Here is a 20,699-nt window from a genome sequence, read left to right as displayed (position 1 = left end):
TGGAAAATCTCCTGACTCTGGTGGGCACCCAACCCGGGATGAAAATCCCTATCAAATTATTTTTGTGCTGGGACTCCCAAACTCATTTTGATTAGTACACTTACACAGCCAGCACAAACAAAACTTTCATCTGGCTAGTTTGAGCTGGATTATCTGCTTCCACATTGGAAGTGAATAAGTGATGTTCTGGATTTGTGGCATAGCCTTTTCTTGAGCCAACATAACAGTTTTAGGATCTATTATGGAAATGCATTAGCTGTTAGGTTGTGCCCCAATTATTTTTCATTGCAGCCTAAACAGAGCAGTGGTTTAATTATAGAGTCTAAAATATGATCCACAAATCCCACTGCTTGCTTAATGAGCAGACATGGTGAAGAATGTGGCAAATTAGGAATTCCACCATGGATTTTGCTTCAGATTCTGCATTGCTTAAAAACCTGTACTTAATAAATGATTGACAACACAGCATAAACTTCAGGCATGAAAGTGTATTTGTACACTTCAAGGTAAATGAATGCAATTGATTGCAACCCTTCTGAAATTAGCTTATAAAGAGTAGGTTTCTTTCTTCCAGTGCAGTTTATAACAGTGGCTATATAAAACACTGTACAAGTGATTCGTCTTTCAATGGATTTATTGGCAACATTTAACTGCATGTGTTTACGTTCAGTTAATGATACTGGTTTAAAACATTGAGCTACAGCACAAGACATAGAAATGTCTATAGATTATGTGACATTGGATGAAATGCTCATTAAAAGTTGCATCTCTTTGCACTTTAAATTCCCAAGCAGGTAAAGCAAAAGATGTGGGCAAGGTAAAATTCTCTGGCATATAAGATGAAAGTACTTCATTAATGCGTTCAAAGAAAATTGATAAAACAGAATTCACTTGTATTGAAATGAAAGATCTTCCTCTTGAAAGTCTCAAAGATTCATACTCCTTTTCCAAATGACTGTGGAGATAAACCTTCACACAATCAAAACTCTTTCAAAGATGATGCCCTGGATGGAAACAAGAATAAATCCAATTTAAAGTAACTAAGAAGTCATTGCTTTTTCTTTTTTTTAAAACTATGCACATTCCACACAACAAAGTGACAGGCTGATGCAGCCAAAAACCTACTGGGATTCAAGTTCAGCAATAGCTCAACATGTGAACGATAGGAGCACATATTGCAGAAATGGGCAAGGAGTGAACCAGTAGGCTCATATATATTGTAAATAAATCCAAAGATTTCTTCTCAATCACTTAATGAACCACAGGCACAAACAATCTAGAATGAGGGGCTGTGGTCATACCAAGCAGATTTGCAGGATTGGAGATGCATATAGGTCCCATGAGCTAAATCAACCTAAATGACTGCTGGCCCCTTATAATTTCCACAAGTATTAATTGCATTTTGATACCCAATGTCATTTTTGTGCAATATTTATTCTTCATTGCAATATCAAGTTTCTGTCACTGCAATGAGCGTGTTAAAAAAAGTCTGGTCTCTGTAACACCTCACAGTGGTCCTTGTAGCCTGGAATAAATGAATAAAACAGAATAAAAGACGTGTTAATAGCCATTCAAAACAATCAGTTTTTGATCAGGTTTGTTTCAGATGGGCACAAATTCCACACAGTTATTGCAAAAGGAAAATCATTAGAAAAATACATTTTGGGCCTTGAGCGTTTGTTTTTAAATGTTGACACATGTCAGCAAATGAGAAGAGGCTGTTCACATGACAAAGGAACCAGTAATAACTGAAAAAGTGTTGACGCTGAAATAAGTTTGTTGCTTAGTGTTAACATGACACAAAGATAAGTTACTTATAATTAGGTTTTTGATTTTATTCCATTTTACCACCAAGGCTGTGATGAGAATGCAAGTCATCACCACCATCACCTCAACTACTTCTATACATGCGGCGCAGTGGCACAGTGGTTAGCACAACACCAGGAACATGGGTTTGATTCCCAGCTTGGCTCACTGTCTGTGCAGAGTCTGCACATTCTGTCCGTGTCTCTGTGGGTTTCCTCCAGGTGCTCTGGTTTCCTCCCACAGTCTGAAAGACATGCTGGTTAGGTGCATTGGCCATACTAATTTCTCCCTCAGTGTACCCAAACAGGTGGTGTAGTCAGAGCAGCCCACAACTGGGGGCCTCATCAGGTTTCTCAAGATTCAGCAGCCCATAGCTGAGAGGTTCGAGAGCTTGCAGGAGACCCAATGGGACAGCGCTGAGACGCAGCGGGCTATTCCTGCAGTCTTTAAGAACGTGGCCCAGATGCAGAGGGTCATGGCTGAGGGGCTGCAAAACATTACCCAGTCTCAGAGGGCACTTGCTGCTGTCATTGACAGGTGGCCCTCAACTCAGGTGGCCATCACAGAGGGCTCGACCACCATGGCTAGAACGCAGGTGGTCCTCCAGGACTGGCAGTGCCGGGTGATGCCAGAGCTTCTGCAGAAGGCACCGCCATCCCATGGAGTAACCCAGGGGCCACAGGAACCCCGAGGGAGGAAAAATGGCTCATGGCATTCAGGGGCCTTCCACCCAGGAGACGGTGGCTGCAGCTACACCTCCTGACTCTCTGCTTCATGACACTGGGATATCTCAGAGGCAGCGGGTTGAAAAGGGTGTCATGGATACATACTTGATACCTGGAAGCCAGCCAGGGTCCTCAAGGTCCAGGACCTCTATAGGATACTCGCCAAGGGCATAACAGGCCACAGGGCATGGTAGGCAGATAGCCACCACCACCTCCAATGTACATCTTAGGGAGACACCAAGACGTAGTGGTAAGCCACATAAGGTTAAGAAGTTGTAGCGACACTAAGATGGCACAGGTGAAGGGCATCACTAGATAGATAGAATATGTAGGCATTTTAAAGTTTCATGCTCGTGTGTTTTTATATTATCACTCATTTGGAAAACACTTATTGGCAACAATAAATATTATTTCACCCCATTCCTGTGACTAACTTGTCTCTAATTAGCCTCTAACAGGGATGCATTCACCCCGACAGTCGCCAGAGGGACCCTGCACATTGATGTCAGTTGGGGAGGCCCCTCAATGCACTGCTACTGAGAAAATCAAGGCGCTCAAATAATTCACTGGCTACAGCGGGTGGCATGCATTGGCAGCAATTTATAGCATCTGCCATGGTATCCCCAGAACCCACGAGAGATTCCTCCCACCTCACCTGCCCTGGGGCCCTGCACGGGGATTTAGTGCTCCCTTACCCACCACCCAGACATGGGCCCAGATGCCAGCATACATGTGAAGCTCAGGTGGAAGTCAGACTAGCTTATTACAGTGGCGCATAGCAAGTTGTCATCACCCTCCTGTCTGCCACAGAAATTTGCTAACACAGTGTACCCAGACCCACCACTCTGGTGTTACAGTGTTGTAGGAGATTGTAGGAGTCCAGGAAATGAAACCCATGTGTGGCAACACAGGCCTAGTGACCAAAGCATGTGGGGATCACGGCCTCCCTCATCATTCTTGCATGCCTGATCCCTGCTGCCACTAGCCCTCCAGCACCTGGGTGATGTTACTCGTCATCATCCTCCTCCTCCTTCTGCTGGACAAGCTTCTCCTCAGTGACACCCGGCTGGTTAGCCTCCATGTTCTCCTCCTCCTCAAGAAGGCCTCCTCGCTGCTGCGCCAGGTTGTGCAGGGCGCAGCATACCACCACAACGCAGGATGATATCATGGGACTATATTGGAGGGCCCAACCAGAGTGGTCCAGGCACCTGAACTGCACTTTGAGGAGTCCTATGCACCGCTCCACTATTGAACGGGTGGCAACATGGCCACATTATATTGGGTCTCCACATCAGGCTCAGGCCTCTGCACAGGCATCATTAGCCAAGTCTAAAGTGGGTAACCCCATGACCCCGACAAGCTGACCCTGCAGTCTGGGTACCTTCTCAAAGACCTCCAGGGTATCCAAACTCTTCACTATGAAGCCGCCATGCATCCTGCCGGGGTGTCTGGCACAGACATGCATGACGTTCAGCTGATGATCACACACCAATTGCAGATTTATTGAATGGAAGCTCTTTCTGTTCATGAATTTTCCTGGATTCTTCACCAAGGCCCTGAAGGCGACATGGGTGCAGTCCCTATCCCCCTACCTATATGGCATTCCCATGATGGCTGCAAATCCTGCAGCCTGGGATTCCAGCTGGGCCTGGCTCAGGTCAATTGTAATATACTGACTGGCCTGCGCATACAGGGTATTCGTGACTCCTTGACGCATTTGTGGACAGATGGTTGGGAAATGCCACAGAGGTCTCCACTGGCAGTCTGGAAGGAACTGGTGGCATAAACGTTTAAGGCAGCCATCACTTTCACAGTCACTGGGAGTGGGTGCCTCCCCCTTGTGCCCTGACAGGGCAAGCCCTGGCACAGGTGCTGCATTTTCAGAGCTGAAGCTGTCGGCAGCATATGATGCCCATCATTTGCTTGGAGGACACTCGTGCAGAACTGCCAGGGTGTCCACTCTGTCCTTCTCCTGCCCCATCCTCTTGGTGCAAACGGCAGCCACATCCTGCCTCTTACGGTCGTCTCCCTCTTCTCCTGAGAATGGTAATGTCTGGGCCTCCTCTGCAAGCAATTCATCCTCTTGCTCCTCCTCCTCAGCAACCAAAAGAACAGCAAATCAATGGGTTGCATCGCAAAAGCCACCTCGTCAATGTGAAGGGGGTGGCGTTTGGGCAGAGGAGAGACAGATGGAGAGTTAAAAGATCTCTGCTCGCCCCCAGTCCAGCAACACACACTCCCAATTCCCTCCCAAAACAGCCCCCAGCAACACAGTCCCCCATTCACCCACTAACACATACCCAGAACCAGTGCAGTAGTAACCACAGGTAGTGCAGCTTGACAAGTCCTGAGGCTGCAGCACTGCCACTTCAAAGAGTTTTCAGCACATCCCCCACCTGCAAAGGTGCTTGCTGCTGCCTGCATTAGGACCCAGAAATATCCCTAAGACACGAGGTCAGCGCTCAGACCCAGGTCCATGCTGAGTGTCTGAGATTGGACTCCATAATCAACAACAGCTCCCTAACCCCCTACACACTCACAGGCCCTCCTGACCTGAAATGTAACTTGTCTGCTACAAAACAACCCCTGAGCAGCACAGAGCAGTTTGAATGCAGAGACTTACCTCCTCGCGCACCCTCAATGATCAAGCGCCAGAATCTGACATTTACAGAGGGTGCTTTCCAAACCGATCTGGCTGCGACAAATGAGGTGGTAAAGCAGGTGAGCTGGGACGATTGGGAGTGAAGATCGCTAATGACATTATGGTGAATGCAAAAGCATGTAAATTGACATCTTGCCCATTTTGGGTGAACTCCCGATCGCGTCAATTTTTTTCTGTGATAAGACGGGAATGAGCATGAAAACGGGTACCATTCCCACCAGTCACCTTACGTCCGATTTTATGACATTTTCCTGCTGCAAAACATGCGCAATGAGGTCATAAAATTCTACCCATTGTGTTTCCTGCAAGCTTAGCGCCTCCCATAAATCACATGACTGTCAATCAACCTAGTTAAACTGCGTTGTTAAATAAAGTTTGTTTTCATAAAGCTTCCCAGTTTGTCAGTAAAATTGCGTGTGGAGTGAAAGATCATATTCTCGTATTCATGCCAAAATAGCAAACAATTGAGGTCTTTTCTAACTTCATAATATATCTTGGGGTTTCTGATCTCACACCCTAACACGGCAATAAGTCAGGAAAGTAGAGCTGAGGATTATCATCAGATCAGCTATGATCTTGTTGAATAGTGGAGAAAATCCGATGGGCCAAATGGCCTACATCTTATGGTTCTCCCAATATCTGAGTGAGTTTCCTCCCACAGTCCTGAGATGTGCAGGTTAGGTGATTAGCCATGGTAAATGCACGGGGTTATGGGGATAGGGCAGGGAAAGGGGGATAGTTGGTCGGTATGAGATGCTGAGTCAGTGCAGACTTGATGGGCCAGATGGTCTTTTTCTGTACTGTAGGGATCCCATGATTTTATGGTCTGACTCACTGGGGAACGTGTCGGAGCATAATTAAGTTCCAAGCGCAGAATCTGGTGCAGATCCTGCCATTCTGGCCAGCAGGAGAGGTGGCACTAGAATCATCTGCCACTGCAAATAGCCTCTGAACAGGAAAATTCCACCCAGTTACTCTGGTTTTCTCTCCAAAGATGCCACCAGATCTGCTAAGAATTTCCAGCATTTTCATCTATCGTTACAGATTTTCAGCTGTTTTTTGTATTCGTGAAGGTTTTGTACTCAGTTTTACATAATTATGGAAAGGGACCAGAAAATATCAATGGCAGAAACGTTCCACTAATGAGGAAGAAAATTTTGGAAGTGACAATTCCGGGGTAAAGTAGTAACAGATCAATGGGGGGACATTCAACAGAGCGACTGTTCAGGAATAAATTAAGCTTATTCCTTTGGAGGAAGAAGGTAGAGCATCAAAAGCTAACGCACCCTGGATAACAAGTAAACAGATGCTAATATAAACAGCAAAATAGAGACTTATGACAAATGTTAGGAGCAAGTTTCCATTGTTACTCAGGAAGAATACAGAAAGAAATATCCCAATTTCCAACTGACATGACATAATAGCGGTGAAGCAATTTGATGCGCCATTAGGCCTCAGTGTGTGTCCTAATTACTCTATGTCATCACACCTTCTGTGTAAAAACATCATTTTAAAAGTAGCAAAATGGATGCAGTGGCATTTAGAGGACCCTACAGGAGTCCATCTCGGTATCCTGTAGACAGCACAAAAGAGTGCCTGCTTGATTTTTCTTCTTAAACATTATGCACCCAGTAATAGCTGCCAACAACGGGCAAAATCCTGCCTGCAGTATACAAAAAACTTCAACCCAAATCTAACAGTTGTGTACAAGTATAAGGAACCCAAGAGGAGAATGGTTTGGCTAAGTGAACTGATAGCCCACTCATCTCAAAAAGTTACTTTCTTATGAGTCAATGGAATTCTCTCAGCTATTTTACTGATGTCTACGATTACTTGTTGTACATATAACTTGAGTAGATCAAGTAAGAATTGTCTTTGGATTCCTGAGAATTTTTAGCTTAATTAAGTTACACCGTTAAGTTACATCAATGAATGTTTACAGCAAAGATACCTGTTCAGTGATCTGTTTAGGGTACAATCTGGAGACCGACGGCTAGAACGTTCCGGTGAGTGTGAAACTGGACTTAGGGAGGGTTGAGGTGGGGACGTATTACGGTAAGAGGGGCCATGTCGCCGAAGCTCCTGTACAGCACATTCTCTGTAAAAATACATTTGGAATGCTTTTAATTAGCAAACAAAAGCACAAAACTGAATGCTTCAGGTACACTATCATCTCACTTCAGATTTATACAAAAAGCAGTGAAGTTCAACACAAGTCATAATTAACTCACACTTTAATGGGTTATATTCCCGTTACCAAATATATTGGAAGCCACACAGCAATGTTCCATTGTGGAGGTACTGAACTGCTCAAGGTGATAGCCTTAGAACTTAGCACCCCCAGCAGGCTACACATAAAATTACATGCATTACCCAGCACAGAAACAGGTCATTCAGCATAACCAGTCCCTTGCAGGCATTTATACTTCCCTCAAGCCTCCTCCCAGACTTCCTCATCCAGCTATCAGGATAAACCTCTACTCCTTCTTCATGATGTGCTTATATAGCCTCCCTTTAAATGCAGCTAAACTATTATCCACACCTCAACCACTCCTGTACTCGAAAGTTTCATATTCTCAGCACTTACTCCAGATAAATAAGTTTCTTCCATTTGATTTTTTTTGGCAACTAAATAATATTGGTGGCCTCTAATTTTGATCTTCCCCAAGAGAGGAAATCCTTAATCTGCATCTCCACTCTCAAAATCTTTCATAATTTTAAATACCTCTATTAAGTTCCCTCTTGGCCTTCTCTTTTCAAGAGTAAAGAAGATCCAGCTTGTCCATCTTATCCTGATGGGTACCTCACAGTTCCAATATCGTCCTTCTAAATCTTGTTAGCTGCCTCTCTACAGCTGTGGTGACCAGAACTCTATCCATGCATGGTCTAACCAAGGTTCAAGTTATGCTAACTTCCTCTATTTTTAAATTCTATCCTGCTGGCAATAAATTAAAGTACTCTTATTGTGATTTTAAACCTGAAACTCGCACTTTTAGTGTTCTTGTTCTCCCAGATTCCTATGGTCCCTTACCCCAGTTAGATTCTTATTTTCCAAGTATTATACAACCTCTTTATTTTCAATATCAAAAATGTAATACCTCGCACATGGTTATACTGAAATTAATTTGCCAATGATTTTCCCATTCTGCAAGTTTATTAATGCCCCTTAACTTGCTGTAGTCCTCCTCCTCAGTGTTGACTAGCCCCCTGTTCCTTCTCCTGCCTACCAATTTGGTATCATCAGCAGGTTTAGTAATTTGATTCCAAAATCTAAATCACTTTTTGGGGAGCAGTGTTTCCAGCATTGTTCTTGTGAAACCCTGTTGTAAACTTTCTGCCACTCTTGAATAACTGCATTTTACCCCTACCTACTCTTTGCTTTCTGTTTTGCAGTCAGCGAGCTATTAGTTCTGCTACTTGTCCCTTGACTCTGTATGGGCTGACATTATTCATTAGTCTATTAAATGGCATCTTATTAAAGGACTTTTAGAAATCTAGATAAATTACATCTACTGCATTAACCCTCATCTACTCTCTTTGACAGAAAAGAGAACACAGTGGATCAAGTAATGAATTTTGTGGAACCCAGTCATCAGTTTGTAAAGGATTCAATCAGACTTGTGAAAAGACACACAAAGCCTGACAGGAAATAGTTTCAGAAGATTGCCATGACAACAGCAATTGGATTTGCCATTATGGGATTCATCAGTTTCTTTGTAAAGCTCATTCACATCCCCATTAATAACATTATTGTTGGTGGTTAAGACTTCCAACTGACCTCATGCAGTGAGGATAGGGATGAAGATCAAAAGATGAGAAGGAACATTTCTACATTTTATGCTTTATAAAATCAATAACAGGCTCATTTGGAATTATATAAAAAAAACCATCTCCTCTCTCCATTACCTTTTCAAGAACTCATTGATTAAGCAAAGCTTTCCCTTTTGAGAATGAAGCATGGAATCCCATGCTACTTCGCATATGTTTGGTTTCCATATGTTATATTTGCTCCTTTAATAGGGTTTTCATTATTCTTCTTGTTAGGATTTGTGTTGACTGGGGACTAGTTGATAAGAATTTTCCACTTTAGTAATTACTTGCCCTCTGTTTTCCTGTCCATTAAAATTAATAACGGAATGTGGGGTTGGTGAGAGGACAATCAGAAAACGCAACCCTTTGAGGCATACCCTAGCTATATTTAATTAAGTGCTTGATCCACACCACAACCATGTCCTTGTGCTAGTGAGTACATTCAATTATCTCTTAAGTGAAATAAATTGGATGCCCTACATTCTTCTGTACTTTAAAATGCTATATGTACTCTATGCACATACCTACTACATCCAAGCGAGTGCCCATCTATAAGAAACTGTGGCAGCTAGGGAGTGAAATCTGGCTGAACTGAACAACGTAGCGTTGTTTAATGTGCAGGCCAAGTAATTCCAACAGCAGCATAAAGAGATGAGGGAGAAACCATTGTAAGAGTGCAAAAAAAACATACACTTGCCTTTCAAATCGCTCAGTGCCTAACTGACGCTTCGCCATATCTAACTCTGTTTCAAGCATTGATGCCTTGCTCCTCAGCTGGGAAATTTCACGGGATTGAGATGCCCTGCCAAACATAATATTAAATATTATAAGCCACGGGCATGGCTTTCAGAACAAAGCCTGGAATCCTTGAGGATATGTTCATCAGGATATTTACTACCACAGTGTTTACAATTGTACTGTCCAAAGTCAGAACACCTGCTGTAGAAAGAGAAACAGGGAATGAATTACCCAATTGTGAGTAGGCCAGTTTCTTCTTGTTTTCTTGCACTGATAAACCATTCTCTCCATCTACTCAGATATTGGAAAGCACGTTTAATGACTTGATATAATGTGTTATTCAATGAAAACTCAATGTATGTTTATGTGGTCAAGTACAGTCACAATAATTTCAAATGAATCAATACAGCAATTAATTTGCACAGACCTGATTATCAGTGCTCGTAAGATAAATGGTATATACTCTACATGTTTCCCACTTGCTGAACTGATGGCTTGTCCACCTTTAGTGTCACAGAGATGCTGAAGCACTACTCTTTGTCTCAGTAATGTCAAATAGGTAGATGTACAATGGTCCACAAGATAAATATACCACCGAGAATGTCACAGACTCAGTGGAAGGTGTCATGAAAATTTGTCCCCATTTACTTAGGTTGGAGAAGATCAGTTACACTGATGATACCAGCAGCGGGATTTTACAGCTTCGCTCAGGCGATTCTGTGGCGGACGTGGTGGTAGATATCTGGTCTTATGTTATGATCAGCAGCATCTTAATTTTTATTTAATGATTAAACCTTCCCAATGGATCAGAAGACTAAGGCTATGAATATTTTGTGACAAATGGGAGCTATATCTGCATTTACTCATTTCAGAGGATTTAATTTTAGTCCTGATTGGCAAACGCACTGTTAAGCACTTAAACATTTGTTTAAGTTTCCTCTCATGGCATGGTGCAGTACAAAATCCACTGATAATATTTATTTCTGGTGTCTGGTGCATTTCCTGGTTTGCAGAGTAGTAAGGCAGGACAACTGGTGTCAACAAATTTGGGTAGTTGGTTGGGTGAGAAGAAATTAAATCACTGAGGTTCTTATCAATGACTTCTGCTGGAAAATGCATATGCTTGAATGCCCTGGAGGTAGGAGAATTGAGATCATTGTGATGAGTTGAATGACTTACTGCCCAGGTTCCAAGATAAAGACAGCCCACTTGCTAAAGGAGTCGTTCACAAGCAGAGTTGCAATTTCAGAAAAGAACTGAAAAACATTGACAAGCAAAAATATATCCTTACTTTGAAAACTAAAGTGGCCAAGCTTGTATTTAAAAAGGAGTGACAGACAGAATAAAAGATTGATGTATGTAGGTAATGCATTAAAGGTGTTGAAACACCAGTAATGAAATTGAATCTGATGTTTGATTTGTTCAGTTACTGTGAGGTAGCAACCAAAAATAGCATTAAAAAAACTTGAACTGTGGCTAGAAACAGCAATGACCCTGAGCTGAATTTCTAACCCCATACATTTTCCATCACAAAAGCTGTAATTTCCACTTCTGTATCACCCATCATCACTGCAGCCCCAACCCATCTGCTGCTGAAACCCTCATCCTATTCTCAACTATTCAAATGCTCTCTTGGTTGACCTACCATCTTCCACCTCCAAATAAATATCAACTTATCAAAACTTTGATGCCATGATTCTAGCCTACACTAAAGTCTAGTTCACTCATCACTTGCTAGACTTACCACTGTCACCAATCTTGTGCTAAAATCCTTCTTTAATGGTCCTGTGTCCACCACCTCATCTCAATAACCTGTTTGAGCTCCCAAACCCTTCATGATCCCATTCAACATTGACCTCATGTGCATTTTCCACTTCTTTTACCCCTCCACTGGTATTCCTGCTTTCAGCCATCTAGGTCTTAACAAGAATTTCCTCCCCAAACTTCCATGTCTCTCCAACTTTAAGATGCTCCTCAAAACCTGCCTCTTCCACCAACCAGGTATTTAGTCACCCATTGTAATAACTCATTCTTTGGTTTGGTGTCAATTTTGTCCGATTACAATCCAATTAGGTGTCTTGGGACATTTTAAAGGTGCTATTTAAATGCGAAGAGTTTAATTAAAATAAGTGTTGCTGTATTTGAATACATAATAACATCTGCAAGTAACTCATTGCATAAAGTGTTTAGAATATTTGAGAAATCTGATAAGGTGCTATTAAGCATGTTCTTTCTTTCATGACCTTACTTATTTTTCTTAGGAAGAGGTCTCCACAAGATTCCATTAATAGAGAAATTTGGGCATGTTTCATTCAGACAAAATAAATTAAATAGAGATTTTATAGAGGTGCACAGAAAACGTATGTTCTTTGATAAGTTTATGCTCTCTTGTTGCCAACTATCACCAGCGAAACATTCACTTGGTAGTATGGAATTTGAATATTGCTGAGAAGAGAGACATGCTGCCAAAGCTTTTAATCTTGCACTCATCAGGACAAATGCAAGAATATCAAATTTCAAACAATCACAACAATGTAAATTACAGGAGAAAAGGGTGCTGATTGGTTGGCAAAGTGCCTCTGATTGGCTATGGCAATGCCTTAGCAACAAGTCTCTGATTTTAGCTATACCAAAAGCATTAAGACACCAGTATTTTGTTTGTTATTGCTAAATGAGCGATAAGTATTTTGAAAGAAACAGTTAAATTGGAGAAAGCCAAGGATATGGGTCAAGATCAGAGAAAGTCAAGGATACGGGGCTCAGTGACTATCGTTTCAGGGCCTCACAGGCACGATGGGCTAAATAATCATGATTGGCACAGGCTTGGAGTGCTGAAGGCCCTGTTCCTGTGCTCTACTATCCTTTTTTCTAATACCTTGGCTTACCAGATTTTCTCTCCCCTCTCATGTTTCATTATACCTTTCTCATTTTCTTTCATTTTTCTTACATTAGTTTTACTTTATGCCTATTAAATGCATGCTAGGGAAAGGTACCAAAGGAGTTTGCTGGACTGAATTGAATTTTTCTTATCCTTGAGTTTTTTGTGTTTTCAACTTTGTACGTTTTCCTTGATCCCTTCAACCTCTCCATCTATTTTGAAGATTGAAGAAATTGGCACCTAGCCTGCTGACAGCTAACTCAAATTACCAATAAACACTGAGTGGAATTTTCTGGCTACATTCACCCCAAAACCAGGATTTTCCATCTCCCATCCGCTACAATTCCCACGGCAGCAGAACAGGAAAATTCCCTCCCTTGTGATTTTGCCTCCTGATCCCCAAAGATAGTCAACAGAATATTAACCATTTTACCTTTCAAATATTTAGTGCTAAGCTAGCCTGTGCTCTCACACTCCAACCTCAGTGGTACCCAGGCCAACATGTCTGATATTGTCCAGATCGCTTCTTTCACTGAACTAATCATATAGTAGCATGAACTGATTAATAAGTTGAGAAGCATATCAGGGAGATTCATGTTATTAAAAAGGCTTCCAATTCTCAAAAGTTCACCTGTTACGAATGCAGATTATCAGCGTAAAACACATATGAATGCAGTACTTACAGTTTGCTGTCAGCTAAGGAAAGCTTATCTTTAAAGAGCTGAATTTCAGTTTCTTTCTCTTGAGTGACCATTTGGCTTTGGAACTTTTTCTCCCGATTAGATGCCAACAAAGATTCCAGATTTTTTATTGAAGTTCTCTCACTTGAAAGCTGGTTTCTTAAGAGTTCAATTTCAGAACGGGCTGATTCAAGCTCACTCAGGACCTTATAGAAACAAAGTAAAAACCATTGCATTGTTTGAAAAGCAAGATACTATACGCTCAGTGAACAAGGTGGCTATTTTACAATTTTGGCTAAAAGTTGAAATTCTAAATGTTTGAGTTATGGTAGAAAATAGAGTTTACTCTCCATTAAAAATTCTCTCCATTATAGGTTAAACCACCTATTGAAATAGGATAAAAGCACGTTTGATCCATGAGCAGCCTTACTAAAGATGATAGCAGCTAACAAAGTTTCCTTTGTGGATGCTATTTTCAGTACAAGCTTTCTGAAATTAGCCCTTAATGCACTTTGGGCGAGTTTTGTAGGGCTATAGATGTCAGAACTGATAACCAATCTAACACTGAAGTTCACAGATTAACATGTAACAAATCTGAATCTCACTTTAAGAGGTAATTGGTAATTTGAGTTAGCTGTCAGCAGGCAAGGTGCCAATTTCTTCAATCTTCAAAATAGATGGAGAGGTTGAAGGGAGCAAGGAAAACGTACAAAGTGAAAACACAAAAAAACTCAAGGATAAGAAAAATTCAATTCAGTCCAGCAAATTCTTTTGATACCTTTCCCTAGCATGCATTTAATAGGCATAAAGTAAAACTAATGTAAGAAAAATGAAAGAAAATGAGAAAGGTACAATGAAACATGAGAGGGGAGAGAAAATCTGGTAAGCCAAGGTATTAGAAGAAAGGATAGTAGGGCACAGGAACAGGGCCTTCAGCACTCCAAGTCTGTGCCAATCATGATGCCCTAACTAAAATTAAAAAAACCTGCTGCTCTTACTGGGTCAGTATCCCACTATTTCTACCCTATTCATGTACCCATCCAGATGCTTCTTAAATGTTGCTAATGTGCCTGCTTCCACCATCTCCTCCAGCCTTCCAGGCATTCACCATTCTCTGTATGAAAAACCTCCCCACACACATTTCCCTTGTAATTGACACTTCAACCGTGGGAAAAAGCCTCTGACTATCTACCATCCTCTCATAATTTTGTAAATCTCCATCAGGTCTCCCCTCAGCCTCTGTCTTTCCAATGAAAACAATAATTATTAAACACAAAATTGTAATAAAAATGCCTATTTTAACTGTATGGAATTAATGGTTGGTATCACCACTGGAAATCGATCAATATGGCAAAATTTCTGTCCCAGACCAACCCTACCATTTCCTGAACTTCTTTCCTTGATTGGGTCAGCAATGTATGCAAGATGGTCTGTTCTACAAGATGCACAGCATCACTGCCAGGCAGAAAAACACTATCCCCATGCTGTCTGCAATGAGGAGTTATTTCAAAGGCATATAAGCTCCTAAGAGGGAAACAAAATGGTGGCACAGTGGTTAGCACTGCTCCTCACAGCGCCAGGAACCCGAGTTCGATTCCTGGCTTGGGCCACTGGCTGTGTGGAGTTTGCACATTCTCCCTGTGTCTGCATGGGTTTCCTCCAGGTGCTCCTATTTCCTCCCACATTCCAAAGATATGTGGGTTAGGTGGATTGGCCATGCTAAATTTACCCTAGTGTCAGGGGGATTAGTAGGGTAAATATCTGGGGCTATGAGGATAGGGCCTGGGTAGGGTTGTGGTGGATGCAGATTTGATAGGTCGAATGGCCTCCTTCTGCACTGTAGGGATTCTATGATTCTAACGGGAAAAAAAATCCTGAAATACTTTTTCGATGGACTCTGGATGAACGTGTATTTGAAGGCTTTGATGAAGGGAGAGTAGGCTAAAGCAGCAGCAGAAGAAAATTGGCTGGAGCCCCACGCATCACTATTCTTATCAAGACTTACAATTTGTGGAGCAGCTAATATGAGTGGCACTGAGAAGTGAGGGCAAAGGCACAGAACAGGAGTAAAAGAGTGGCTAGTTTTAAGAGCAGGCATTGTCCCATTTCCCTTTGAGCAACACTACTGATTTGCAATTTTTTGAAGGAAAATCCAGGCCAATTTCACAGAGCTAAGTTGATTCATGATATCAGAGTTGCTTTGGAATGTTCCACAGAAACTGGAACTGCTGGGAGACTATGCAGTAAACTTTGATTCTATAATGCCATTGCCTTTTTGCTATCATATATTTGGCCAAACCAAGCTTAAAAAGAGGCAGATTTTTCTATGCAAACTTCAAAATGAACAATTAATTAATGCATGTGAACAGTGGACAACTGGCCTCAATATTAACCTCCCCATGACAGGCAGGAAGGTGAGAGGAGTAAAGTTAAAAAGTGAAATATGTGACCCCCCCCTCCAATCCACGGTGTACTCATTGCTGCCTTTTGTACAGCTGTGGATGTTGGAATATCTAAGTGTCATGCCATGGAGTGGGAGGAGGGGTGGTGTTTAATTGGACAATTAAAATTGGTTCCCACATTTGTTGTTGCTGTGCGTGTTTCCCATGGTTTGGGAAACAGGAGGTGAGCTCTAATGTGTGCCCAGTGTTAGGGTCTCTTTCAGCACTGTTCACAGGCCAGAGGGAGCAGGAGTTTCCACACAGGCTCCTCAAGGAAGCCTCCTAATCATGGCCCTTAATCCCACCAAATACTGGGCAATATCCACAGTAGTCCCCGGCTGTGGACTCCTACTGCGCGTGAACTATCCTACCCGTCAGCCAGTTGGCCGACAGAAAATGGGCCTACAAAATGTTAAGGTCAGTCAGATTTCTGTGATCCAGGCCGGATCTTTGGCTGGTTTAGGCCTCACCCACACCATCCCCACTTCCCTGTAAACACTGAAGCTTTTATTTCTATAAAAGATAAATTTCAGGTTGACAGCAATTAAACTAACTGCATTCCAACAGATTAGTTGGTAAAATGACAACAATACAAATATGTAACCTGCTCCAGATTTTGCAGATAACCTGAGAAAGAACTTTGCATATCAGGCCCATTTCTGACTATTGTTCACGAGCGACACTGACAAAATTAAAGCATCACTAACATAGAAAATAATTCTTATTTTCCCATTCTACGTACTTGTTCCATCTCCTTGTTTTTGTTGGCCACCTGCCGCATCATCATCTCTTTGTTAGAATCCAGCTTCAAACAGAGCTCCTGAGTGGACGTGAGGTCAGTGAGGGCTGTGCTCTTTTCAGTTTGGACCTGTCGAAGTTCATCTTCCAGCTTCATTATCAACTTATTCAGTGAGCAAACCTGGGCTTTATATGCATTCCTGGCAGCCTCTTGCTAGAGAGAGGATCCATTTTAGCATGTTAAAAAAAAATTGGGAAAATTAAACAGTGCACAAAGAAATCTTAGGAAAATATTATTCCTTGGTGAAATTACATAAAAATGCACTCAAAATTAGAAAATAATTAATTCTATTCCTCTATTGAAAACAAACTTAGAACCGTTTTGTTAGTGGACAGTCAAAGAGGCATGGTGACACAATGGTTAGCGCTGCTGCCTCATGGCACTAGGGACCTGGGTTCAATTCCCGGTTTGGGTCACTGTCTGCGTGGGTTTTCTCTGGGTGCTCCAGTTTCCTCCCACAATCTGAAAGACGTGCTGTTTAGGTGCATTGGCCTTGCTAAGAATCTCCCTCGGTGTAACTGAACAGACACCAGAGTGTGGCAACCAGGGGATTTTCACAATAACTTCATTACAGTGTAAGCCTACTTGCGACAATAATAAATAAACTTTAATTACAGCTAATGTTAATTGTAGACTCACATAAGACTGATGAAATTGACCACTTTTACCTTGAGATTTGCGTCTCTTTCTAATAAAGCAGGGGTCCCAAACTATGGCCTGCGGGTCACATATTTGGATCAGAGTTTGGAGACCGCTGTAATAAAGCATCAACTAATGCATCCACTAACAGCAAAGATGGATTGTATGTTTGCCAGTTCTTACCTCCTCAATTTCTTTTTCAAGTGAATTAGCTTTCTCACACATCCTGCGGTTCTCTGCTTTCGCGGTAACAAGCTCCAGCTGAACAGAATTGTATTCTCCTTCTATTTGGCGAGCTTTCAATTCCCAGGTCTCTGTTTGTGCATTACTTCTACGACACTGCTCCATCAGATTAAAATTCTCATTTTCCTAATAAACATATAAAGGTCAATGCACCAAAAATCACAACCATTTTTAAAAGTGTCACATTACCGCTATAGACCTAACAACAATTTTTTCATGATAATATTTAGCAGTCACAGGATAGAGCTTATATAACATGTTATAATCAGTGCTTGCACCTGGAACCAAGAAAGCACCAGTAGATCTCCTTTCTGTATCTGCCCGCCACCACAACATTCACTGGGAGCATGACACCCCCAATGCTGTTTCTAGAAACAAGTCCCTGATTCATGTCTAGTCTGCTCTGCTTACGACCTCTAAAACAGAATGACCTCGGACTCTCAATATATAATCATTGAATCATAGGATCCTTACAAATGCAGGAGGCGGCCATCTGGCCCATCAAGCCTGCATCAACAACAATCCATCCAGGCCCTATTTCCATAACCTCACACATTTACCCTTGACACTAAGGGGCAATTTAATATGGGCAATCCACCTAACCTGCACATCTTTGGCTTGTGGGAGAAAACTGGAGCACCCGGAGGAAATCCATGCAGCCACAAGGAGAACATGCAAACTCCACACAGACAGTCACCCGAGGCCAGAACTGAGACAGTGAGACTACAGTGCAAACCAATGTGCCGTTGTGCTGTCCCATGCTTTCCAAATATGTAGTAGGCATGCAAAACTCTCAAAACATGCATTAGCACACACCACATCATCTACAATACAGCTTGATCAAAGAAGCCAATCAAATTTTGCACAATTGTTGGTAGTAAATTCATCCATTTTGTGAGGTTTTTTTAGAAAGATCATTCTTGTCTACCTTGATGTCTTTTGCCATCGATCTTTCCCATCAGCAACAGACTTTTTAAATTTTGATTTCGTATTACAACTGTCTCTTCCTGATCTTCAGTGGTGTTATTTTGGTCTCAGATTTTATTAGCACCTCTTCATTGGTAGAGTGAATTGTACAAGATATTTTCATTATTCACCTCAAAATCCACAACTCTGCAGCGTCAATTCTTCTTTGCACTGCTTCACTGTTTGTTCAACATTCCCTTCCGTATGTTAAAATAGGTGTGATGTAGCACTCCAGGATTCTAAGCTATGTGTTCATGGTTAACGTTGAGTTGACCATAATCTTTTCATTTTTTGAAATGCATTTTTAACCATTCCAGTCCTTCATGTTATTTCTTGGTTCCAAGTTCCATCTGTTGTTAACATGCTTCCTGGGTAACAAAATGGGGAGGCGATGGCCTGGTGGTTTTATCACTAGACTATTACCCAGCAATTCAGCTAATGTTCTGGGGAACTAGGTTCAAATCCTGCCACGGCAGATATTGGAATTCAATAAAAAATATCTGGAATTAAGAATCTACTGATGATCATGTAATCACTGTTAATTGTCAAAAAAAACCCATCTGGTTCACTAATGCCCTTTAGGGAAGGAAATCTGCCGTCCTTACCTGGTCTGGCCCTACATGTGACTCCAGACCCACAGCAATGTGGTTGACTACATTTGTGACTTTTCATTCTTCACTGTGATTCTGATCTGGTTTTTCTTGGACACGACTGGACAATTTGTTTTCCTACAACTTATGCTCAGCCCTTTCTTCTCACTTTTCACTCACTAGTCTATCAAAATACCTTTGTCGTTTCTCTTCAGAGTCAGTAGCAAGAACAGTATCATTAGTGTTTCTTATAGTACTAAAGTTGCAACCTCCAACTAAAAATCCTGGAAGCTCTTCAATCTCTGCAAGAATATTTTCACCATGCAAATTCAATACACTTTGGGAGAAAACATGCTTCTCTTTTAATTTTCACAAAATCGTTTGAATAGTCCTCAAAGTTTACAGCTGCAGCTTGTTTCCAATAAAGATGTCTTATTATCCTATGATCCCTGCCATCAGGGTCAAGAGACTTTAACATGCTCATTGGCTTTTCATGTTTCACCTGAACAAGTGCCTTATTACAATCAGTAAAACACAAAGAACAACAAATATATTAGATGGAAAACAATAAAGTAAAAAACCCAAATGTAATAGTCACCAAATAAATTAAAAGTTTAGAAGACTTTGGGGAATAGACAAACTGCCTCTCATCATTAATAAAATTTACCACATGGGAGAAATCCCAGACTAAAATAAATCAATATTTATTATGCTCCCTAAAAAGCCCAGAATAATTGAAGGTGAACTCCATTGCACTGATGAGTCTGATGAGTCACATTATTAAGATCCTTCTTCAAGTACTGATGAATGGGGCCAGGAATATGATAAAGCCAGAAATTTCAGCTTTTCAGTGTGGTTTTGTAGAAAATAGAGGAACAAGAAATACTATCTTCATGATACGCATGCTATCAGAAGGATCCAGAGAGAAGTGAAAAAGATGCATACTCCTTATTACTTTCAACAATTCCACCTGTCATAACTTTCAGTGTACAATTACAAGGGCACACTGCTGCTCATGCAAACACACCTCAGCTCCTCTTTATTTAAGATGGGATGTACTAACGTTGGAAGCAGTTCGGAGGTGATTCGGTCGGTTGACTCCTGGTATAAAGTGGTTGATCCTATGAGGAAAGGTTGAGCACAGTGTCCCAATACACTGCTCCAGCTAATTTCAAATGTCGACCAGATTGTAGCCTGTGTACTGGATATGGTCTTCTATCTGCACTCCTCATCAAGAAGCACAGTTACATCTGACACTGATTCTTGAAGTTACTGCTGGAGCTGCTCCTCTTCCTCCTGCTTCAAGTTTTATCCATCCAAATGAATAGCACCCAAGATCAGCACAGAAAACTTTCTGTATAAGATAAGGAAAACTAGTTGCAAAGGAAGTGATTGTGATCTATTAAACCTGCATATGTGGCCCTTTAAATACTGCCCCAGTGGCTCTCAGGCAACAAACCCACAGATTTTACTGGAGAGTCAGGCACTGGATTGTGTCTCCTGCTAGCTTTAGCTAAACTGGTGTTGGGATAGTAACTTTATTGCAGGGTCCCAATTTTACTACATTCACCAAGCTCCCATCTGCTTGTTACAGAAGTACCTGGCCTAATTCCAGCATATGTATGATTTAAATAGTGGCAGGCAGAAGTACCTCAGGAACAGTGTGGTAACCAGCAGAATTTTAACCAAATGCCTTGTTTCTATCGGGTGAGCAGGGTTACA

At 41.6% G+C, this 20,699-nt stretch overlaps 1 protein-coding gene and 1 pseudogene across 2 annotated transcripts in view; one reads left to right on the top strand and one right to left on the bottom strand.

Moving 5' to 3' along the window:
* Window positions 1-616: 616 nt before the first annotated feature.
* tsga10 (testis specific, 10) overlaps window positions 617-20,699 on the bottom strand; it is an 86,500-nt gene continuing 66,417 nt past the window's right edge. For both annotated transcript variants that reach the window (XM_080197562.1, XM_080197561.1), the window contains exons 12-17: window positions 17,362-17,547; window positions 16,483-16,692; window positions 13,303-13,505; window positions 9,701-9,805; window positions 7,145-7,291; window positions 617-1,004 (exon numbers count right to left, since the gene is read on the bottom strand). In XM_080197562.1, the coding sequence (XP_080053688.1) occupies window positions 980-1,004; window positions 7,145-7,291; window positions 9,701-9,805; window positions 13,303-13,505; window positions 16,483-16,692; window positions 17,362-17,547 (876 nt within the window). In that variant the 3' untranslated portion in view covers window positions 617-979. The remainder of the gene's footprint in view (window positions 1,005-7,144; window positions 7,292-9,700; window positions 9,806-13,302; window positions 13,506-16,482; window positions 16,693-17,361; window positions 17,548-20,699) is intronic.
* On the top strand, window positions 7,311-8,957 carry LOC145349471 (protein transport protein Sec61 subunit gamma pseudogene; annotated as a pseudogene).

Source organism: Carcharhinus amblyrhynchos, chromosome 10, assembly GCF_965287045.1.
Source record: "Carcharhinus amblyrhynchos chromosome 10, sCarAmb.v2.hapA, whole genome shotgun sequence".
Lineage (NCBI taxonomy): Eukaryota > Metazoa > Chordata > Chondrichthyes > Carcharhiniformes > Carcharhinidae > Carcharhinus > Carcharhinus amblyrhynchos.
Note: the sequence above shows the minus strand (reverse complement) of the source record. Positions and strands in the feature narration are given on the sequence as shown.